The sequence below is a fragment of the Mauremys mutica genome, chromosome 1, assembly GCF_020497125.1.
Source record: "Mauremys mutica isolate MM-2020 ecotype Southern chromosome 1, ASM2049712v1, whole genome shotgun sequence".
NCBI classification, from domain to species: Eukaryota; Metazoa; Chordata; order Testudines; family Geoemydidae; genus Mauremys; species Mauremys mutica.
In genome coordinates this window covers 97,583,343-97,608,654 of record NC_059072.1, presented here as the reverse complement: position 1 = coordinate 97,608,654, position 25,312 = coordinate 97,583,343, and the positions used below count along the sequence as shown (strand labels likewise).

At 42.7% G+C, this 25,312-nt stretch overlaps 1 protein-coding gene across 4 annotated transcripts in view; it reads right to left on the bottom strand.

The window, feature by feature from the left end:
- The window catches only part of LARGE1 (LARGE xylosyl- and glucuronyltransferase 1), a 365,026-nt gene extending 340,571 nt beyond the window's left edge, over nt 1-24,455 (bottom strand). For 2 of the 4 annotated variants that reach the window (XM_044986881.1, XM_044986900.1), the window contains exon 1: nt 22,999-23,902. Coding sequence is in view for 1 of the 4 variants with exons in the window: in XM_044986872.1 (XP_044842807.1) it covers nt 18,756-18,761 (6 nt within the window). In the remaining 3 variants the exon portion in view is untranslated. Of the gene's footprint in view, nt 1-18,755; nt 18,890-22,998; nt 23,903-24,417 lie in introns of those variants that run through there. The other 2 variants (XM_044986872.1, XM_044986889.1) reach the window with 2 other exon arrangements.
- Between the last annotated feature and the right edge of the window lie 857 nt (nt 24,456-25,312).

Sequence of the window (25,312 nt, the reverse complement as noted above, 5' to 3'; positions counted from 1 at the left end):
GTCACCTCTGGGGCCCTTTTTAAAAATTGGCATCACATTAGCTATCCTCCAGTCATTTGGTACAGAAACTGATTTAAATTATAGGTTACAAACTACAGAGGAGAAACAGGATAGTCTTCCATGGAAAATGGATCTGCATATTTCAAGTATGGCTAGTTTAGCTCAAAAGGTATAAAATAACTATCTGAAAGATTTCTTAAGAGACGGTGCTGAGATTACAAATTATTTTTTTTTACTTAAATTACAAAGTCATCTTGAAGAAGGATAAAACTATTTTTTCCACGGTACCAAATCTTTGGCTGCCCAATCGGAGGTAAGGGGGAAAATGATTAGATCTATCAATTGTAAATTATACCCCACCAGACATTTTAAGCATACATTTTTCCACCTTGCTTCAGGAAGCTAATCTGAGATTTATTTTCAGGTGCTGGTGTGTGCTATGATTAGTTGGTTTCCCTTTCTATGAGGTGGTGTTGGATGCATTTATGCTTTAGCTTTTGGGGAAATTTGTCTTATCATACTTCTAGAACTACTGATAAAAATGTATCCTCCCCAACCCTGAAGCTATTTTTATATTTTTACATTGTTTGTTCAAATTGAGGACTTGCTGCTACTCAGCATGAGTAACGGTACAGCAATCTGGCCCTTGATCGCCTACAGTTTTTTAAATATCATGCTCTTTAATTAATCATGGGTTTTTAAGGTCAGTAGGAACCACTTTGATCATCTAGTCTGCTTCTTGCATTCCACAGGCCATAGAATTTCACCCAGGAATTCCTGCACCACATCTATAGCTTCTGTTTGAGCAAGAATATAACTTCAGAAAAACTTCCAATTTTGAGAGAAAGATTTCAGGTGATGAAGATTCCATCGCATCCCTTAGTGTACTGTTCCAATGGTTAATTATAAAAATTGTACAGTATTGTATTTCAGACTGAAAATAAGGTGCAATTTTTTGACAGCAAGAGTAAGTCAACCATTGGATCAATTTACTGTGGAATGTGGTGAATTCTCTATCACTGGAAATATTTAAATCAAAAGTGGATGTCTTTCTAAAAGGGTATGCTCTTGTTCAACCTTAATTTATTGGGCTATATGTAAGAATCACTGGCTGGAATGCTATGGCCTGTGTTATGCAGGATAACAAACTAGATGATCACAATCCCTTGTGACTTAAAATCTATCAGATATTTTTGATTAAAAATAAAAATTCTAAATCAAGATTTCTGGGCCCCCTCCCCCAAGAAAAGAGAGAAGGAAAGTAAAAACCAAATCAAACCAAAGCCTTAGATATCTTGACAAGGGAACCATATGGAAAGTCTTACCTTCCAGATGCTTTCCCCATGTATTTCATTTTCCAGCTAATCATTCCAACCACCCGCTGGGGAAAAACAAAATATTGCACCACTTTCTGTCATGCTAACAATTTGGTGCACACCCTGTACAAGAAACAGTGTGCATTGGATTATTTATATTGGGCCTCACTATAAGTCATCCTACAGCTGCAATAAACAGAAAATTAATTAAACCAGATGAATCTGGAATATATTAAAGCAAAAAACCTCACACAGATACAATGAAAAAGCTGCACAGTTGAAAATCACAACCAAGGCAGGAAATACTACTATCAAGGTTCAAACACCCACATTAAGGTGGCTACAGTATATGTCACCAGTATTTTGTGATCTAAATTTTATGACCAACCATAATATATTATCATACCAGAAAAACAAGATTAACTATGGGCTACCTTGGCACCTCCTATGGGGAAAAAAACACCCACACAGAGTTCTCCCAACACCTTCCTGGGGAGAGTTGGCCCTTACCCTCATGTCCAGTGTAAACCAAGGTCACGATCCATCCCCAATTGAAGTGGATGGGAGTCTTTCCATTGACTTCAACATGATTTGGACATGTCTCCAAATGAGCAGCAAAGAGAATTTATAAAACTTGGAGATGAGACAGAGCCCATCGTTGTTCACATGGAAGACTTGTGTTCTGGGTTCTCCTGCTGTCCACTTGGCTCCCTCTCAGCTCCACTGGAGTCACACTGTCAAGAACGGCCCTGCCCACAGCTGCCCTCAGTATGCTGTTTAAAGGGAGCTCTATGGCACAGAAAGAAGTTAATGCATTCATCGCAATGAGCTCTACCATGTACCCAGCAGAGGATGACTTTTATTGTTACTGATAGGTTTTTTGTTATTTGAGTGTGACTGAATTTATGTAACACCTCTCACAAATGTCGAGGTATTTTACAGCATGCAAAGAGGTAAGGAACTCAGTCAAAAAATAAGCAGAGTGAAATAGCAAAATGTTTTGATTTAAAAGGGGGGGAAAAAAAGTCTTGCTGTGCAAATTTGGTTCACATTTGCACAACTTCCACCCTCTACTTTGTTTCTTAAATGCGCATGGAACCCTGCCGAAGGTAACTGGACACAACTCCTCTTACGTATTCCTCTCCAAACAAGTACTTTTCTGTCCACTGTATCTGAATTCCATTTGGTTAAACTATTAGCTTTCGAACTCTCAGCAGTTTATAAGTAGAAAAAGTTAAGGAAAGTTATTGAGGGTGGGGCATCAGAACTCTAGACTGCAATTCAAAGGCAAATGAAAAACCACTTTGACCATCAGGACAGTATGCTTCGGAGTCACTGGTGCCATACTGGCTGAGTATAACAAAAAGGAGTGAGAGAGGCCAGCAAGAGCTTGTACCCCTTCTCCCAAGCTGCAAATCCTGCTACTCCCTCCCTTGAAGTGACAAGGCCTGACCCCTATACCTTTGACCTGGCAGAACCTTCTGCTCAGCTCTCCCTCAGAAAAGATCTGACTTTCCTGCATCCTCCTAGTAACAGAACCCCTCACTCTGACCACTCAGGTTATGCCTACATGGCACATTAAGCCCTGGCTTTGACTTAGGTTCAAGCCCGAGCTCAAGCCCCCCTTCCGTCCATATACAAATCAGCCTGACTCAGGTTAGCAAGCACTCAGGACCCTGCAAAGGGGCGTGGGTCAGAGCCTGAGTCCCACAGCGACTTGGGTGCAAGCCCTGTCATCATGGAGTGTGGACGCAGGTCACACTGCAGAGCCAAGTCCGAAAGTCTGCCTAATGCAATATGGATGTGTTAGCACAGGTGTGAGACCCGGGTCCAGCAGCTGTTAACCCAGGTTTACAGTGCAGCACGGACACTGAAGCATGGGCTTGAAAACACCAGTCCACAAACCTGGGTCCCACCAGGGTTTACAATGCAGTGTAGACATACCTTCAGAATTTAAATCTTCATCTACACCTCTGTGACACAAAGGGTTACAAAAACCTTATTAGGCTCTGCAAACCTTACAGCAGATGCTATCAACATGGGAGGCAGCCTGGTACAACGAGAGGTCACTGTAGTGAGACTTGGAAACACAGGGATCTATTCCTGGCTCTGCCACCAACTACTATGTGACCTTGGGCAAGATACTTCTCTCTGTGCCTCTGTTTCCCGTCCCATCATCTATCATCTTGTTTATTAAGATCATAAGCTCTTTGAAGCAGGGACTGTCACTATGTGTGTGTGCAGCACCTAGCACAATGGGGCATCTGACCTCAGTGGGGGTCTCCAAGCACCACTGTTATACAAACAAATGAGTACAAACTTGAGCACAGAATGAAAAACATCTCTAATTGTCAAGCTTTACACTATTTTAGTCTGTGGTAACCAGGATTTGTATATGAGTTTTTAATTACAGGTACTGGTAGTCAAATAAGCACTTAATGCACAGAATTAGCCCCTATAATTTTCATTTTAATAACCACTGACTCTCATACTTCAATGTTAGTCTGGATCTCCAGGCACAGAAACCTGCTGCGTGAGTATTAAAACCTTACCTATTCTAGACATACAGTCATGTCAGGGAACCCAGTTACAGCACACTGGGTGCTGGATCATAATAGTGCTTCATAACCAGACCACTTATGTTCTATCTATACTACAAACTGGAACAGGGTTTGTATCAGAGTTAGGAGAGAACCATGTCATATCTACATTACCCAATACTGTTGTCATTCTAACACGATGTCTGAAGTTCCCTTGTGCCACAAGGCTCAAATTGAGTAGACAGTGTAGGTCTTTTAAGTATAATCTACCTGCAAAATCTGGAGCACTGCACAGAAGTACCTGCTTCTGAAAATGAAGAAGAAAATTCAATATGCATACTCAGAACACAGTTTTAAAATTACTAACTTTCTTAAACCACCAATTTTTCCTCCAGATAATGGGAAAAACTGAAGTCCTCATTCAGAATGGCATATATACAATGTTTGAAACTTCAAAAATAAAGCCATTTGCGTTATCATAGCATGAACAGCCTCCAAAAAAAGTCTTCGCTGAAAAATACTCTGCCCTCACCTCCTTCCTCACCATGTTCAGATAAAAAATCCATTCAGCTGCGTTTTATAGTAACTTTTGAGTGGTATGGAAAATTTCAGCAAAAACTGTTGCTGTGTTTGGGGGGGTGGGGTTTGGAGAAAGTAACTGAAAAGAGACATTTATGGGATGTTATAATTCAGCAGAGCTACAGAAGACAGTTTCATTTGCAGTAGTATCATTTTCATTTGCTCCAGAATTATCCTCACCAACCAGCTACTTGCATCATAGAGCAGTGGTTCTCAAACTTTTTTTTTTCCACGGACCACTTGAAAATTGCTGCGGGTCTCAGCGGACCAATTAATGATCTTTCCAAATGTTGTTTGTAACGTTAGCTAACTATTGTAAAGCGCTTTGGATAAAAGTGCTATATAAAAAAACCCAACTTTATAAACTTTTTTTGTTCTACAAATAAAAGCACACAACTCATATTTTAATATCAGTAGTCTTACCTTTCTAATGCAATGGATGTGCCCTCCTTCCCCCACCGCGGCAGCCACCAAGCTGGGCTGGGAAGGAGGAGGGTCTCTCCCTCTCTCCCGCACTGCAGCAGCCCCTGATCTGGGGCTGGGAAGGAGGGCCTCTCTCTCCCCGGCAGCCGCAGCCTTGAAGCTGGGGAAAGTCACCTCTTTCTCTGGCCACTGCAGCCCTGCACATCCCAAATTCCCCCCACCTCCTCTTCTTACCCCACTGCCTCCTCCCACCTACCCCCTATTTCCCCACCCCCCACGCCACCACTTACATGTGCGTCTTCTCCAGGGTCCAGGCACCTAATTAGTGGAGCCACGCCTGCTCAGCTCCACTAATTAGGTGGGTGGCCCTTCATTCTCTCGTGTGCAGCCGCTCAGGTGCACACCTTATAGGGAACTCTACGCAGACCACCTGAAAGGAGCAGTGGACCACAGTTTGAGAACCTCTGTCATAGAGGCAGAACTGCTTGCCTGTCTCATCATAGTAACTGTGTCTCATGGTTTTCCATGGAGTTTTGTTCATAAAGTGTTTATCAATATGCATGCACACACAGCACCTAGGAAAGAAGAGGCAAGGAGCAGATGCTTTTGAACATTTGGGGGGAGGGGGGCGTGGGAAGGTGAAAAAGAAGCTGGCGGGGGACAGCTCTTTGCATCCAACCTGTTATAGTTATTTTGCTTTTAACCATCTAACTGAGACTCACAGATCCACCAGAAACACATTAAATCCTTTGAACCTCTGAAATGATTCATTATTGAAGTCACAGTAGGGGAGTCAACTCAGTTTAGAAGACATAAAAGACTAACTCTAGAACAAGTGTCTTTTTCCATTATAAGGTAATGGCTAAGAAAAGACGTTTTAATTTAGTAAGAAGATGCAGTCACAAAGGGAAAAGGGAGAGGGTTGGGGGAGGAAACACCCCCAAAACTTAATGCTTCCTTCCAGAATGCACCAAAGAAACAATCCCTCCCAAGTCAACTCTCTCTTTTAAACGTATCAAAATGAGATAAGCAACACCCCAACTTCTCATTATCCCTAATCCACAAATACTCCTCACATGGTATCTGTTAGATCACTACAGTGTATGCTCTCTCCAGAGCTTCAAGTATGTGTTATTAGAATAAGTTATTCATTTAACATCTTAAAATTTGCCTCTATAAACATTATCATTGCACTGTTTATTGTTGTAAGTCAGTGACATCAGAAATACTGAATTGTGAAACTCAGAAAATTTTATACATATTAAAGAAATGAATCCAATATAGTATCCAACTTCCTCCTCCTTTTAGGTGATGTTTCTCTCATTTTCAATTTTTATTGGTTATAGCCATCCAAGTGGCAAATGCTGCTGAAGGAATAACACATGCAAACTACAAATACCTCTAATGTATGTGCAATACACAAATACCTCTCCACTGTTCCAATCCAGCTGTAGATGGGCGGGGGAGGAACATAACCATCTCACTTAAATATCTGGTCCCCTGTGGCTTGATGGGAGAGAACTGAACGGACAAAGTCCTTATCTAGTTCTATGTAATCTCATCTACTGAAGGTGAGATCAGAGGTGAAATGCAGCAAATGAAAATGACTTGAACCCAGCAGAATCTATACGTGGCCAAAATGTTGTTGTTTTATTATAGGAGTATAAATGACTGCTAATATACTAGCCAGGCTATTATCAAATCTCTTCAGTGACAGAGCTCTCTGCTGAAGGGGACAAATAAAAATAAGTGCATTAAGTAACAAATCACAGGAACAACTTGTTTAGACTAGAGCCATTGTCCCAGAGGATTACAGAGTTTATTTTGCCCCCCCATCCATTAGTTGTTAGTTTTCCATCTTCATTTTAATACTGTAGCCATTATTACCAAATGCCACCAATAGCCTACTGTTCCTCTGTAGTTCTGGATGGCAAGCACATAAACGCTTTAATTTGTATGGCAAGGCTTTGGGTTTGCTTTAAAGATGCATACAATAACCTTAGTGATAACAGCCCAATTTTTAAACGCGTCCTGCCAGTCTTGTCAAACTGTCTAATGCTTTAATTATTAGTTGCTTTGGTTTGTTTTGTATTACTGTAATCCCTACAGGCCCCACATCAGACATCATGGACCCGTCGTGCAAGGTGCTGTAAAAACACAAACCAAAAAGACAGTTATTGCCGCAAGAAGCTTTCGGTCTATCATGTCGGACAAGAAACCACAGAAGAATAAGGCAGACTGGGGAGCACAAGACGACTGTGAGAAGATATGGGGAAGTGTAATAAGCAGTGGTCACAGCACAGCAACTCTGTGCATCTCAGGGTATGGCTACACTTGCGAGTTGCAGCGCTGGTGGAGGCTTTCCAGTGCTGCAATTAGTAAGTGGCCTCACCTGCAGGGCACTTCCAGCGCTGCAACTCCCTGGCTGCAGCACTGGCCGTGCACCTCACTCAGCATGGGGAATAAGGATTGCAGCGCTGGTGCTGCAGCGCTGGTCATCAAGTGTGGCCACACACCAGCGCTGTTATTGGCCTCCAGGGTATAAGGGTGTATCCCAGAATGCTTTTAACTAAATTACTCCCTTTGTTTTGTTATGCAGCCTCTCTTTGTTTTGTTGTGAACCTCCGGAGCTCTGTTGCTACCGGAGCTGCTCTACCAGAGCTGCTTATCAGCTCCTGTTTGCTGTGATCAATCTGTGAACAATCAAATGAGATCCTCCTCCCTGCGTGATTCACAGGGGTTGAGTGTTTGCGTTTTGCTTGACCAGCAGCGAGAAAAGGCGTCATTCACAGGGGTTGAGTGTTTGCTTTGCTTGAGAGAAACGGGGGGAGGGGGCAGAGGGGGGAAAGAGAGTATGTTGGATGCAGGCTGTTTGCAGTTAACAATAAGGGGGTGGGAAATTTTTCTGATTTTGCACAGTGTCAGTTCCAAAAATCCACTCTCTCTTCCCCCACCCCCGGTCCCTGTCACACTGCCCCACCCCCCCCTCTTTTGAAAAGCACGTTGCTGCCACTTGAATGCTGGGATAGCTGCCCATAATTCATCACTCCCAACAGCTCTGCAAATGCTGCAAATGTGGCCACACTGCAGCGTTGGTAGCTGTGAGTGTGGCCACACACCAGCGCTGGCCCTGCACAGCTGGACGACCAGCGCTGCAACTACCAGCGCTGCAGATTTGTAAGTGTAGCCATACACTCAGAGGGAGTAGTGACTCTCTCAAGTAGTCCCCATTGTTTAAATGTAAATGCTACACAGGGTGTGTAACCACTCCACAATCTGGTCCAAAATGCAAACTAGGGTTGATGAGAGAGCCTAAATTTACTTAGACTATGTCTACACTACACAGCTTCCATGTCACTACAGCTGTGCCACTAAAAGTCGCGCAGTGTAACCGCTGTTTGTTGGCTCTCCTGTCGACAAAAAACGTTCACCCACAATGAGTGATGTTAGCTTTGTTGACAATTGAGCACTCCTGCCGACAAAGCGCTGTTCACACCGGCACTTGTCATCGGCAAAACTTTTGTGTTTCGAAGGGGGGGGGTTAACACCTCTGAAAGACAACAGTTTTGTCGTTCAGTTGCCAGTGTAGACATAGCCTTAGGATCTTAACCATGGACTCTAGAGGAAATGAAGTATTACACTGAGCCCCAAAAGCAAACTTTTAGAAGGTTTCACCACATTGCCATTAAAGTAGTGCATGCCTCTCAACCTCTTTTTATAAACTGCAGACAACATGATAAACAAGATCTCCCTGATCTCAAGGAACAGTTTTCAGAAGATATTGTGATGCACAAAATAAAAAAAAATGAAGTAACCATCTATTTTTTTTTAAATCAGAAACACTGCTTCTAATCTAGAGATCATAAACCACTGTTATAAGAACTTGCATATTAAACTAACTGTTTAGTGTTTAAAACGTGGGCGGGGGGGGGGAGGAATCTGAATGCTAAAGCCAGTATTTTCTGAATAGTAAGCAGGAAGGAAATGGTTTTAAATCTCCAGCATTAGATTTCTGCTTCAAATTAAGGAATTTTTCAGAAAGATTGTTGCCGACTCTAGCATTGCCATGCAGTAATTAAGCTATTTCATTTAAAGTATAACTTGCACATTTGCACATGCTGTGATGTGCTTCTCACTATGTGACGTTTATGAACACTGAATTCAAGCATATAGGTACCCTATATTATTATTAATCACGTTTATTACAATAATGCCTCAGCACCAAATTGTCTTGTGAGATAAGTAACCCCTTTCTCAGGACAACCACCAAGAAAACTCATAGATGAATTAAAAAAATTTAAAAAAAAAACCCACACAATTGTTATTAAAGGATCTTGAGAGGCAATGAGTGCCACTGACCACACAAAAGAAGTTATTTATCCTAAAAACCTTTCAGGATCAGACACTAAGGGCTTGTCTACACTGGCACTTTACAGCGCTGCAACTTTCTCTCTGACAGAGTGTGAAAAAACACCCCCCCTGAGCGCAGCAAGTTTCAGTACTGTAATGCTCTAGTGTAGACAGTTCACCAGGGCTGGAAGCCGTGCTACCAGCGCTAATAGCTATGCCCCTCATGGAGATGGGTTTTATAGAGCTCTCTGCCACGACTTCACAAGCCACGTTAAAGCACTGCCGCAGTAGCGCTTTAACGTTGCCAGTGTAAACTAGCATTAAAGTTCTGATCCAAAGCTCAAGTCAATGAGAGTCTTGCCACTGATTCCCATGGGCCCTGGATTGGGGCCTCATGCCCTGGAATATGCCTGAGATAATGTTATAAATTGTTATATTTCTAAAAAGTTGGCCCCGTGTCACGTTTTATTGATCCTCTATCAAGAACAGTTCATCGGGCTTGGAATAAAAGTCAGCCTTTTCCCCATGTCGTATTCCAAACTCAATTATGAAGCAAATTTTTCTAACCAACACTGAATTGATTCTTGATTTATATTACATGCAGAGTATGAGACGACACGCCAGTGTTTTAATCAGAACCTTGTGTCTTTGTCTTCCTGTCTGTAGTCTTAAAGGAAGGTATTTTTACACAAACTGCGTCAAGCTAGGAAGGAGATTCTCTGCTTTTTGGATCCCCAGCATTTTCTGATGCAAAACTATAAGAATTCCAGAGAATTTCAGTTGTTAGTCAATTGGTCTCATGCAGATATGGAGAGGGAGGGATGAAAAAACAAAGCTGTAGGCATGAGAGAAGCTTGGACCTTCACAGCTGCTGTCAGAGACATGTTAACACACACACACACACACACACACCACTCACGCTAGATGTTCTGCATAGAATATTCAAGACATAAAAAGTAATCTCAGGATTCACTTCCAAGACAAGCCTCCGTGGAGCAAGCTTCCAGAATACAGATGCTCATCTGCATCAGAAAGCTATTCCTGAGCCACAGATTGCAATGACACCTCACATGTCTACATTTGTGCTTTGCCAAAACAAAATAACCACGCCAAATACACGTAAAGTCATCTCAGTCCCATTGTCCCCCACCAAGTACAAACCATTACAGGAGCCTCTTTAATCAAAAGTACTCTCAAATGAAAACCATCATAGCACTTAGTACTTATCTAAAGCATTTCATCTTCAAAGCACTTTACTAACATCAATTAAAATGCCATGGTAAAAAGATTGTCATTTTTAGGGGGAAGATTCAAGTGGAAGAAAAGGTAGATCTTGGTAGCCATCCGGATTAATGCAATACTGTTGTTTCACTTTGGAGACTTGGGTTTTATTCCCACTCTTCGGACTCCAGTGGAAATGAGTTCTGCTCAAGACAGAGTATTAAAATAACAGAAAATACTACAGTATATGTTGTTATTAAGGAGCACTGGCTCAAACCCTGGCTTGCACCACACCTGAGTCACACTAAAAGCACAGATTAAAGCACAGGAATCAGCCCCATTTTCGTGAGTGGAAAAATGTAATCAGAGAAGTTAATTTAAAGAAAAATAGGCAAATTTCATTCATACATTTTAAATTCCATCCCCCTGTGATGCGGTGTATAGGAAAGGTAACCATTATGTCACTGTTGTTACCACTGTTACACAATTTCCATAAATCTTATACCATGTATGTTATATAAGGTGTCAATAGAAAAGTTATGATTTGCTAAATATGATTATCCTGTTTATATGCATGTATCATCTTTGTATCTGAAGTTACGAATATTGGCTATGTATTTGGATCTTACACACGTGTTGTAGTCCTGGGTGACACCCACCAGATAGAATTTACATCAAGGCTAGACAGCTATATGTGGATGGCCCATTAAGGATTCTCCAATCTCACCATGGACCATTGAAAAAAAACTCATCCCATCCAGATAGCTCTTCCTGAGGATGCCTCAGACAGCAAGGGGCCTTTGGCCACCTCCTGTGAATCAGCAAATCATGTAAGGATATGTGATATGTTCATGTGACCTTGCACTCCATCTTGGGCCAGTAACTGTCCACAAACGGGGGCTGTGGGCTTTGTTTGAGACTGTAAAATTCCATGCACATGGAAGAGAATATAAAAGACCCCTGAAACATCTCCATTTTGTCTTCATTTCCTGCTTCATTTCTCTGGACTGGATTTCTAACAAGGAAGCTTTGAATAAGGACTGACGACCCATAATCTGTTTCAGTGATTCCAGCGAGACTTTTGCAAACCAGCAGTTTATTCCATCACTGCTACAAACCTGATATAAGGACTTTGCAATCATTTGTATGCATATGATTCCTTAACCATTCTTTTCTTTATTAAATCTTTAACTAGTTTACTAAGGATTGTCTGACAGCGTGATATTTGGGTAAGATCTGAGATTCATACTGACCTCGAGATGTGTGTCTGGTCCTTTGAGATTAGAAAGAACCTCACACATGGTGAAATGGGTTTTCAATAACCCCTCACTATATTAGACTTGGTTGTCAGGATGGAAGTCAAGGGCTGGAATGCCTAGAGGAGACAGTGTTTTGCTTCTACTTAACCAGTGGGGTGTTGCAGAAGCATTTTTTATTACTGGTTTGGTGAATTTAATTATAGAGGAAACCACCAGTTATTAGGGATTGTCTGTCCTATTTCTTGCGATCTGCCCTGAATGTGGCATTTTCAGTGTGGTCCATCCCAGGCACCCAGCCACACCCCATCCCCTCTACAATAAGTAAAGCTTTAACATCAGTAATCTGTTCAGAATGAAGGACCATTTCCTTTGCCATCCCTCACTACCTTAAGAATTTCTAAAAGCACCCATCACTGGTAGCATCAAGGCATTAGATACAAAATTGTGATTTGCACAAGTTTGTCCATTACTTGCCCTCCTTGATTTCAACTATTTTCTTTATCTAGGATGCTCCGTTGCTCATTAGCCACAGTGCAGAACAATGTGTCATGCAGCATGCTGTCAAGTGGACCAGGTTCAGGCTCATCATGGGCTCTGGTAATAGAGTTCTATGCTGGGGACCCTCCATTGAGAGCTCTTTGCCCCCAGAAGTTTCACCCTATTCTCTGAAGGCCAAATATCACAGCTGAGCTCAGTTCTGTTCTAAGAGGAAGATTCTGCCAGCCTTATAATGGATAGTACCTCATTCCATGATTAGCTGCATTGACGTCAGTAAGACTACTCATAGAAGAAGTTACTACTAAGCATAAGCAGTGGCAGAAACTGATGCCACAGCAAGATATTTAAGACCCAGACAATTAAGGGTCTGCTCCAAAGCCCATTGAAGTCAGTGTAAATGTTCTCATTGACTTCGGATCAAGCAGTGGCACTTTGAGCAAAATGATCAGGAACCTGATTAGATCCAGATAGGAACTGGAAGCCAGTGGAGCATGAGGAGCACTAGCATGATGAGCTCACTTTGATTTGTATATCTTAGAAAGTATGTTGTTTGCACTAGCTAGAAGTTTCACAGTCATCTCCAGGCAGAGTGAGCTGCAATCAGTGGCAAATTCATGAATCACAGAGGAATGACTAGCTGAAGATGGAAGAAGGTATTTCCTTGCATTGTAACAATCTGCTTATTTAGGAGCAGCAGTGAGTCTAATAAGAACCTCAGACTATGCACTACCATGAAAATAAGAGAATGGATTCTCTCTGCAATGGCTGAAGTCAGTGTTATAACCCACTCCTCTAAGTGTTTCTCTCTTTCTAGCAACATTATCTGTGTCTTGCCAGAACACTACTGTTCTGTCCAAAGCTTAAATTTTCACCAGCAAGTTATAGCTGCATTCCTGATTTAAAGGAGACATTATGGACCCAGTCCTCATTGATCAGAGAGTTGTTATACGATGAATTCAGATACTGTATGCATGTGTCATACAGCTGAGGGGAAGGGGGGACAGGAAAACACAAGGGAACCTGGATTGCCAGCCATATGGGATGGTTGACTCAGAACCTGCCATGTTAGATTCATTTCACCTGCATAAATCATCATCACTGGACAGATGCAGTGGGATCTGTCTTCATCCTGCAAAACTAGATTTTTTTGACCAATTTATTCTAAGATTATATTTCAGTATTTTCAAGAAAAATATAAAGTTGATACAAATAAATACATGGTTAAGTCCCAAGCCTACAATGCAGTCTACTAGAGTGTCACTTTCTGCCAATGGATCACAATGCCGGATCTTGGCCTTAATTACTATTCTACAACATTTAAGAAATCTACCATTACATAAATTAGTGGTCTATAAATGACTTAAGATCAAAATGACAATAAAATCACAACTGAAAAAAATAAAAATTAAATACAAACAGTAACAGATATCACTTTGAACCACCTCAATACACATCTACCTCAGCAAACTAAGTCCCTCTAATCAGGAGCTGTTTCTTCTTATGTTTATGAGGAGAGATGAGTAAGACTGGGACTTTTCAGCTTGGAAAAGAGATGACTAAGAGGGGGATATGATAGATAGATATGATAGCTAGATCTATAAAATCATGACTGGTGTGGAGTAAGTAAATAAGGAAGTGTTATTTACGCCTTCTGATAACACAAGAACTAGGAGTCACCAAATGAAATTAACAGGCAGCTGGTTTAAAACAAATAAAAGGAAGTATTTTTTCCACACAATTCACAGTCAACCTTTGGAATTCTTTGCCATGGGATGTTATGAAGACCAAGACTATAAGAGGGTTCAAAAAAGAACTAAGTAAGTTAATGGAGGATAGGTCCATTAATGGCTATTAGCCAGGATAGGCAGGGATGGTTTCCGTAGCCTCTGTTTGCCAGAAGCTGGGAATGGGAGACAGGAGATGGACCACTTGATGATTGCCTGTTCTGTACATTCCCTCTGGGGCACCTGGCATTGGCCACTGTCATAAGCCAGGATACTGGGCTAAATGGACCTTTGGTCTGACCCAGTGTGGCTGTTCCTACATTCTTATGTAAGTACTCTGCCTAGCACACAAGGGGCATCTCTACACTTACCTCCGGAATGATCGATCCAGCAGGGGTCGATTTATTGTGTCTAGTGAAGACACAATAAATTGACCGCCGAGCACTCTCCCATCAACTCCGATACTCCAGCAGAGCAAGAAGAGCAGGCGGAGTTGACGGGGGAGCGTCAGCAGTCCACCTACCACAGTAAAAGCAGCAAAGAATCCTATGGCACCTTATAGACTAACAGACGTTTTGCAGCATGAGCTTTCGTGGGTGAATACCCACTTCAAGTGGGTATTCACCCACGAAAGCTCATGCTGAAAAACGTCTGTTAGTCTATAAGGTGCCACAGGATTCTTTGCTGCTTCTACAGAACCAGACTAACACGGCTACCCCTCTGATACTTGCTACCACAGTAAAGACATCGCAGTAAGTAGATCTAAGTATGTCGACTTCAGCTACATTATTTGTGTAGCTGAAGTTGCTTAACTAAAAATTCCCCCTGCCCCTTCCTCCCCAGTGTAGACCAGGCCTAGGACTCGTCTCTCAGTTGCGGCCACTAGGTGCTACTGTAATACAAATAAATGAAGAAGAACCACTTACTACAGTGACATTTGCAACTCCATTGTTTCAACCAAAAAGTCAAAATGCTTTTTTTCTAAATCACGTAACATTTGGACAGTCAGCCTATAACTTGAAGACTCAGGGGCCGGCTATCCGCTACTGTCAAGTTGACAAGACCAAATGTGAGAGAGACCCAAAATAAAGAATGCAACAACAACAAATAATTTAAAAAATTACCCATGCTAGAAGCTTAAAGTACTCTGGCATTGATTCCTTTCATGTCAGTGACTCTCTCTAGCCTTAGGATTTTTTATTTCTGACAAATAGTTTTCTACAACAGTGAAGGGAGCAACCAAACCTGCATGGAACATAGGAAACTTTAGGACTAAAATAAGTGACGTCACTCAAAATGAGGGACATTTGAGAGATTTGTTCTCTCAGGCTTTGCACCTTAGAAAGTCATTTACCCCAGTGCAATGAAAGTTTAAAATGCTACCACTAATGAGAATGGAGAATTCCAACCTGGAAGCATTTTACACCTACTCTGCATAGGTATGAACAACTCATTGGAGAATCGGACCCCTAATGTTCACTTCTGCCTATCTCTATACCAGCTACTAGCTGTCTATGCCAACTTAGTTCTCTGGTGTCTTAAACTAGACTATTTTGACAAAGAATATTAAGTTACAACTTTAAAAGAGCAAGGAAATATTTTTCTCCAAGCAGTTTAAATATTTAATTTCCTTTCAGATATTTAAAAGGTAAGAACGCTAGCTTATTCTTTTGGCATTTTCAGTATCTTGGAAGCAGAATATATCATATGCTTTAAAAAACAGTACAAATAATTTTTTAAAACCCTTTTTTACTACTGGTTTACTTTTTGCACTTTTATTACTGTGGTTATTTTAATTACTGCTAATACTTAGTCCTCCAACGAGTGCAGGGGACTGGACTAGATAACCTCTCGAGGTCCCTTCCAGTCATATGATTCTATGATTACTTAATATTGCAGTAGCACCCAGAGGGATCAACCAGATTGGGCCCCATTTTATTATCTACTGTTTACAAGATGTTTGTACAACAGTCCCTGCCCCCCAGAAGAACTCCTTTTGCATAGGAAACACCCTGGTCAATTTCAGTTTCTCATGCACTAGTAACACAATGGTGTCATTTATGTTCCCTGTGAGTAAATAAAAATGTTGAAGCTTCTGCCTTCTCTTCCTGCTTCCCCCATTCTTCATTTATTATTTTTTAAAATAAATTAACACATTTAACATCTATTGAACAACATGCAAAAATTAGACCTAAAGCCAGTAGACAGTCTAACTTCAGCATGTCAGACTTGTCATGCAAGTAGTCATAAGAGAGACCTTTGAAGGAAAAAGAGGAAAATTTGCTTTGAAACACAACCTTCATTAATGTATAATTTTGGGGTAGAAATCCATATCTTTAATCTGAAATGCCACAAGAGAAGGAGGGAACTCAAGACTACGCTCCACAAGTGACATTTCAACCTCTTCTTCCAGTTCTGTGCTCAACCTATTGTATGATGCCCGATGTTTCTGGGATCAGTCCTGTGGAATCGCTGGTGGAAATGTTTCATAGCTTCGCAGTATAGCTTTTTGATTTTGTCCTTGTGTGTTTCCAGTTCTTTGTTGTTAATTAGATCACTATTTTTCCACTGAGACTGTTACAATAGTGTAATTAACCTGTAATCTCACATGACCCTCCAAAAATCCCCTTCCAGTTGCTTTGGAAACTTTAGAGACTTTCTAGACTCCCTGCTTATGTAAATAAGTGCTGCGTTCTAATTTGTCCTCCTTGTGCTCAATGGAAATTTCAACATTCCTATGGTAGTTGGATGAAGTTGTTGAAACACGGGACTTGATCTTCTCCCCACTCCCAGCAGCTTAAAGCAGTTAGAAAGACAGCTGATCTGGTTTCTTGGGGACTCTGCATGTATGACAGAATTTTCGGGTGGCATAGGAGCCATTTCCACTCCTTATGGATCCCAAGACAGGGGGTGTGGCAGGGAGAAAGAGGGCCTGGCCACTGTGTCTGAGCATCCTGGCAACCACCATCAGCCACAATAGCCCCAGGCTGTTGTTGACAGCCAATGTTTAGCACAGCAGCCCTGAAGCAGCTCTACTTTACAAAAGGAACTAGTCAAGTGGCAGGCCAGCCCCAAGAATGGGGAGTGTGGATGGTGACTTAAAGCCACCTTCATTGTCTCCCTCCCTCCCTCATATTCCTGAGATGTGTGTGTGATTGTGGATGAATTTAAAAAAAAAAAATCACATAAAGAATGTTAGGTCCATGTTATATGTTACGTCTTTCTCAATGAAGTTTGAACAGTGAATGCCCAAACCTCAAAAGTTTAGGATGACTGCACCCAAGAAGTTATTTTTTTTTTTTTTTTTTTAAATTATGTATTTTTGCTGTCAGAGCAAATGGCAAACACCTAATTATCATACTTTTCTCTAAATTTCCTGGGCAGCTTGGTGTAGACTCAATACCATTAAGTAAGGAGAAATCTTTTCCTATATGAATTCTTGAAGCCATTATCAGGTCATTTTTCATAAAAGACCAACAGTCTTGCCTTAGGGCTTGACTATATGCCACGGCAACGTGCGATAGAGAGGTGTGATTTCTAAAGCATATCAGCATGCTGCGTACTAACTGATCCATGTAGACCCCGCTGGTGCGAACTAAAAGTTCCTTTTTGTATGTTAACATGCATGACATTAACATGCATGAGAGAACATTTAGTTCACGCCAGTAGTGTCTACATGGGCCAGTTAATGCACAATATGTTGCCGTACTTTAGCAATCACATCCCTCTAGTGCGTATTGCTCAACTGTGTAGACAAGTGCTTAATGTCAATGCGGATTCTTTCAGTTTTTCCTGAAAATTTGTAGTACCTACTAGTATGTCTGCGAGTTTAAATGTCTCTGAAGGAGTACATCCAAAGCTAAGTGCTTCAACCATTTCTCTATATTGATCATTTTGCGCAACACTGAAGGTGATGTTGTCAGCATAAAAGAAGGTTGCAACTTTCTAATCAAGTTCAAGTCTTTGCCTTTCATTCATTTTTATGGCATAATCATTGATTGATCTGTGTCATTTTGGGGTGGTTGTTGAAGATGAACACAGTCTGCTCCTGAATGAAACTGATGTTGAACAGCTGCCTGAAGAGCTACTGGAAGGTCTGGAACAGGGATTTAAATTATAATATTTCAATGATAATGACACCATCAGAAGTTTCTTCCTTGCAGGATCCTCAAACTCATCATTGTTCCACTCGTCCACTTCAATTTAAAAAAAAGTATTTAATTCAATGGCACATTTGATCTTGAAGAATCCAAATAAGTGCAGAAAATCTAATTTGTTTTTTAAATGAGCACAAATCCTTGCTCTCTTTCTACTAAAAATATGTGACAACGTCTACATTTTACTGTAGAAGATAGCAGTATTGCCAACACCAAGTATTTCAAAATTCATGAGTCAGGTTCCAAAAAAGCATAAATGTTGGATTTTTAAAAATAATAAATGTTGGATTTGACTTTTGGTTACTGAGCCTTTAGGGTTCGTGTTTTTAACCTGCTCTCTGAGGTCTAGGAACTTAAAAAAAATAAAAAATTTAAAAAAAAATTAAAAAAAAGGCTGAGATTCTCACATAACTACATGACTCCAAGAACTGGAGCTTCAGAGGATAGCTCAGTGATTTGAGCATTGGCCTGCTAAACCCAGGGTTATGAATTCAATCCTTGAGGGGGCCACTTAGGGATCTGGGGCGCAAAATCAGTACTTGGTCCTGCTAATGAAGGCAGGGGGCTGGATTCAATGACCTTTCAGGGTCCCTTCCATAAATATGAAGATATACCTATTTAAAAAAAAACAAAACAGAAAATAATGCAGGAGTTGGCAACACTAAAGTGATCATTTTTCATTACTTACATCCATCCAATGACTTGTTTTCTTCCACTATCTTCAACTTCAGATATGTGGAGTCAGACAAATTCATACATTGATGTCTGGTAATTTCTTAACATTATTCATCCATTTGCAGTATTGATTAGCAGCAGTTTATACTAAAGATAGAATGAGAAACAGCTATCAAGTAATGTGATGACTGAAAAAAATGAGTCGTAGACAGCTTTATATAAAACCATCTTACTGAGCTGCCCTGACCACCTTCCAGAAGTTTCTAGATTCTAGCAAACCAAACCTCACATTACTCGTTCAAAACTCCACCCACTCCCCTCACGTCCGCATCCAATGACAGTTTATTCCTTCCATTAGTCATGCACCTCTCTCTCCAATCACCAATGACTTTACCCATTCCTATCCCTCTCCTTGTGAAACCTTGTGAAATGATTGGATGAAACCTCCACAAAAATACAGCATAGAAATCAGTTCAGAGAAAACCAAGCTGATGACAAACAAACATGACTGGATCGGCTCACATATCACTGTCAGTGGACAAGAGCTGGAGACAGTGAAGTATTTCAAGTATTTAGGGGCAATCATCACTGATGAAGGATCAAAGGCAGAAATACTAGCAAGAACTGCACAAACAGCAGCAGCAGAGGCAAAGCTAAAGCCAGTTAGGAAGAATAAGAACATCTTCCTGGAATCCAAACTGAAACTGCTGCACGCATTGGTCATCTCCATTTTTCTGTATGCATGCATGGACCCTTATGGCAGAACTTGAATGGAAAATACCGGTAGTAGAGATGAGATATTTCCGTAAGATCCCGAGCATCTCCTGCTTCGACCACATCACTAATGAAGAGGTCCACAATATCATCACCCAATGCACTGGGTCATATGAACACCTCCTGATGACCGTGAAGAAGTGCAAGTTGAAGTGGTATGGCCATGTAACAAGATCATCTATCCTATCCACGATCATCCTCCAAGGGACAGTACAGGGGAAGAGAAGAAGAGGTTGACAGAAGAAGAGATGGACTGACAACATAAAAGAGTGGATAGGAATAGACTTTGCAGAGACTCGAGCACTGACACACAATTGTCAGGGGTGGAGACAATTGGTTGGATTGCTCATCAGTGATGGTGCCCCAACGACCAATGCAGTTATGGGAGTGATGATGATGATGATATTCACCATTGCTCTGTCTATACTGTGGTTTATTAGAGACCACACCTGGACTTTCAGGTAAACTCAATAGCTGGCACAGGCAATCTGATATATTGCTATTCAATACTACTCTTCATTCTCCTTCCAGCAAACTTGGTGCAAATGCCTCCAAAACCTGAAAGAATCACTATCCTGTTGTATAATCGAAACCAAAATCCAACCCGTCTTGTGCAAATGAAGCACAGAGCTGCCATAATCATATTAGCTATTTTGTTAAATATCTAACCACACACTGGTACCAAAATATCTGCAAATTATGCTTCCTTCTTAACTATCAGTTAAAGAGGGTACTTACTAATGCACTACATCAGAGATGCAAAGCACAGCACAGACTCTGAGCATTAACTATAGAGGGGACAGAAGGAAAGTTAACCTGTGCCATAGTGGGAGATTAAAAATACCAATCTAATTAGCCACCAGTGATTATGCAGCCACTGAGGAGTTTAAATGCCTTGCAGGCCAGGGATTTTGCAGTTTAGGATTTCCAGTCCCAGGGTGCCTGTGCAATGAGAATTTTAAAACCTGGATGTATCGATCTATATTTTTCAGTCTTCAAAAGTCTAGTTCATAAGGATATCTGCCCAACAGTGGATTTTAACCTCATTTTTTTATTTTGGTAATGGCTAAAAGACTGCAGTAGAGTTCTTTATAAACTATGCTTCAATAGCCTAGTTTTATTTGTAGCAGAAACCAGCATTTCTCTACTGGAGTTTAGTTAAAATATTTTTTCCGCTGTGAACTCAGCACTTTCATTTAAACATACTGATTTTCCTTTCAAGTGTAGGACCCTAATGGTGTTAGTGAGAGAGGGCTGGGGGTCTTCATGTGTATTAGTTTGTATTACATTAATTTTTGTGCTTCCACCATTAGAGAAAGAAAAAGTTAGTCCCCCTAGTGTACTATTGCAGTAGGATGTTGAAAAATGTGTGTAGCAATTCACTGACTAAACTGTATATCCACATGTAGTAACAAAACTAGCTTTTTTTTCTTTCTTTTTTTTAACATGCAAAGGACACATAGGAGCTTAAAGAATCTACAGTAAAACTAGGCAACCTTTCAATCCATTTATCAATTTTTCTGCTGTTCCTCTCTATGGGCAAATGCAATAATAAATGTTGTACAAAGAAAATTAAACTGTATCCAGAGGATTTCATTAAATAAAAAGTGTGGACCTGTTGGGAATTACCAACTCTGGTTTTAATACAGTATTTTGTTTCAGATTGTGTTCTAGCCCAATTCTTTCCCCTTTTCAATGCAGAATCCAAGGAGAGCTGCAACATTTAGAGATATCTGACTTTACCGGTATTTCTCTCAAAGTCCACACCTTTTGAGATAGGAAAGTAATGGCATTTAGCCCTAGAAACACACTTTCCTCTAGCAATTTTAAATAGACGCTATACAAGCAAAGTTCTACACACAAAAGGTAAGATCAGTACAGAAATCATATGAGAACTGTTCAGACTCTTTTTCAGGTCCATTAGTTAATTCTCACCAATGTGACAATGTGTGACTGAAAAATAAGGCTCCATTTGCTTTTTGGCAATAACCCACCTCCAAAATAGAAAAAGAAAGACGCTGCATTCAGGTGAAATTCCTAAGAAGTGAAGAAGATTGCTTGGTTTGATGCTGTACCAGGGAGTGAACTTGCTTTCATACTAACCAAATCAGATGGTCTTGTGAGCAAATAGCACAAAATAGGACTCTCTCCAAAAGCACTTATAGAAGAGATTGTCAAACTTCAGGTTACCTCCACAGAGGCAGCAAATTGCTATGTGTTCCCTAGGGAGTTCAGTTTAATGAATTAACTGACAATTCACAGACATGGGATAACAGCAGAAATCTGTCCAAGTGACACACCTAGCAGGGGGCTGTGTATGTGTGTGGGGGTGCATCCACCCCCATTATCAGAATGTTCCAACCAAAATCATTCAGCCCTGACTTAACAAGCACGATAGAATCTGTTCGCAGAAAGGGTCCTGTTTCGCTAGATTGTCTATCGGGAGTAAGTGACTATTTAATAAATGTAGATAGATGGAAGTTGTTTAAAGCCTATTGATCCTCCAGAAGAAGCGGACAAGGCTGATAATGAACTTAATCAATTATATCAAACCAGCCAAAAAGATCTCTTCTTCAAGTGTTAAAATGACCTTCCTGGACACAGGCATGTATATTTTAACCTATTTGATGGCACAGTAAAAAGACATTGAATTATCTGCCTTGTCTAACACACTAAAGGCATGTTTTTTTCTCTCTCTCAGCCCCCACTTCCTATACAGTGAAATGCTGTATGTTGTGAGCCCCACTCAGTCTACCTGCTAGCCCCCCAAACTGAAGTCTACCTTGCAAAGTAGTTGAGGTGTAAAAAGTTCTTACAGACACATACTGAGCTATGGAGAGACTGACAAACAGAAACTCTTCCTAAATGGAAGTTTTACTCAAAGCCCACCTGCAACACCCTTCCGTCTTCTCCCAACTCCCCCCCCCCCCCCACACACACAAAAAAAGTCTCTCACCTATTTCTCCAACTCCACTAGTGGGCTCCTGTGACTTTAAAGAAACCCTTCCCTGCCAAAGGCAGAAGTCCAACAATACAATTGGCAACGGCCACCTTTCTGACTTTTGTAAGTTCGGGGCAAGACACGAGAAAGAGAGAGGAGAGGGGACAACAAATGAAAATAGTCCCACCAGGAGCTGATGCAAGGAAACTCCCTTCTCAGATCTTGGCCAGCGGACTTAAGTGCTAAGCCAGATGAGGGAACCTTTCTTGAGATAAGGCAAAGGGAGGGGATCTGTGCCTGGAATGCGCTTTCCGAAAGGTATCCCGGTTTGAGCATCTAGTCGGCCCCACATTTGATGGGGATTAAAGTCCAGGATCGAAAACAATACCCCCCGGCCTTTATTCGTCATGCTTGCTTGAGAAGGGGGCGAGAGAGGTGGTGAGACACCCCCGATTTCTTTCTATTTCCCTCCCCCTCCCCATTTACAACCCATTTGTCTCTAAAGCAGCAGCAGCAGCAGCGAACCAGCTCAGCACCTTACCTTCTCGGCGCGGCTGCGGGGAAGCAGGGGGCTGTGCAGAAGGTAGATGCCGGGCTCGTTCCTTGCACCTCGGGACGGGTGCGGCCACAGCCCCGGCTCTTGCCCCCAGCACAATGAAGCTTTTCCTCCTCTGCTGCGGGGAGGCGGGTCCCGTTCAGTCCCTGCAGCCCGGCGCTCCGGGGGGGTCTCTCCAGGCAAGGGAGGCGCCGGTTTCCCTGCTCTTCATGGGGCGCGGGAGCAGCCAGGACGGGGGTCCCCTCTCCCTCCGGGACGCGGAGCCGACGGATCCCTCCTCTCCTGCCCGCCCGGCTCTCTCTTCAGGGCCTGCCCGCCCGCTCCTCCATGCTGCCCTGGGATGCAGCCCGCCGCCCCCCTCGCCAGTCCCCGGCGGCGATGCGCGCTGCACAGGCCCTGCCCGACGGCCAGCGGGACCCGGAGGCGGGGGCTCCGGTCCGGCCTCCTGCCCCCTCTCCGGGGCCTGCAGCCAAGCTCCGCCGGGAGAGGAGGCCCTGCCCCGGCCTGGGAGGCGGCGGGGAGCCCCGGGAAGGTCACGGGCAGCGAGGAGCCGGGCTGGGAAGGCTCCTCCGGCGCCGCTCCCGCTGCTGCTGGCCCGGCCTCAGCGGCTGCCGGGCGCGACGCTCCGCCCGGGCTCGCTCAGCGCCCGCTCGCGCTGCCCGGCTGGGTCCCGCTGCTGCCAGGCTGCCCCCGCCGGCTCTCTCCGGCTCCCGGTGCCAGGCTGCCCCCTGCGGGTCCCCGTGCCAGGCTGCCCCCGCTGCCGCCTCTCCGCGGGGCCGGGGCCGGTGCCAGGCTGCCCCCTCTGGCGGTGCGGCTCCCGGTGCCAGGCTGCCCGCCGCCGCCGCCGCGCGCCCCGGGCTCAGCGGCAGCTGCAGTGACTGTGTGTCTGTGTCATGTCTGTGCAGCGAAGGGCTGAGAGCAGCCGGAGCCGAGGCGGGGCCAGCCCGCTGACACGCCGCCCACTGACAGGCGGCGAGGGCCCAACCAGGAGCAGCCCCCTGCTGCAGAGTCCCTCCCCCTCCTCGGGAAGGGGCCGGCTACACCTGGGCTCGGGGAGCCAGGCGTCCGCACAACCCCCCTGCCCCGCGGAGGCAGTGGCTGCTGGGGGGGGGGCTCCCTCCATTGCCCTCTGGAAAGTCCCCTTCTGGTCCCTGTAGGAAGCTAGTCCCAGCAGCCCCCGCCTGGGCTTCACTCCCCGCTCTGTGCAGGGCAACGGGCTGTAAACCACAAGCTGGGTGTTGTTTTAGTATCTGGTACGCTGAGCAGTTCACCTGAGAGAGAGCGTTAAAACCAGCGAGCTGCTGCGAAGCCCGAGTAGCACAGGGAAGCACCGTGGTAAGAGGGGGGAAGAAAGAGGAGTCACCAAGTAATCACCCTAAAGGATAAGAACTGAACAGTACTTACAGTGTCAGCGATATAGCCAGAGCCAACTCCTCTGTCTACTGTGGTCCTTTTTCCTCACTCCTCCACTGACTCTGGGATTAATCCCATCCCATGCCCCACAGGCGCTGATTACAAATTGTGTGTATGTTTCAGGAAAACCCAATAGCATCTAATATTTCTAATGCCATTCAAATGTCAACTTTTAGTATAATAAAATAATATCTAATTTCCTGGTGTCATTAACATATCAAAATGTAATATCACGTCTTTTAGCTGAAATGCGGCAGAATTTGTCTCTGGGATGTTTTGCTGCATTCTGAGAACCAAGTGATAAAAGTGCGGGCTTTCTTTCTCCCCACAGAGATGGAACTAGCGTTTACACTTTATTTTTATTCGTTTCTTTCATTTCACTTCATTAATGGCTTTGTAGAATGGATAATCGTAATAAATTAGCGTGTTAAGAAGGGAGTGTATGATAAACTGTAGGGGAGGAGGGAGGATCTGAAATTGGCAAGGCAAAAGTATAATCAGAGGAGAAACTGTAAAGCCCTGGAGCAAAATGTAAAAATAAGTATACACAATTTTATTTAAAAATAAAAATCCCTTTCAGTTTTTAGAGGTTAGTACAACCATCCACATAAAGAGAAGAAAAGCATACACACGCTATGAATAATAATCTAAATAATCATGGGTAGCAATAATATGGACACAATTCAACATTCATTGCTTTAGTTTTCCAAGGCAATAACAGAATATTAAAGGGGGGAAATGACATCTTTGGAAAATGTCATTCTACAACAGATACTTCAGCTGTTAATTTGTTCTGTTTTATCAACTATTTAAACACCAGGTCTTATTCAAAGATTTCTTTTAACCTGTCATAAAACAATCTGCCCAGTGCCTGATGCTTCAGCAC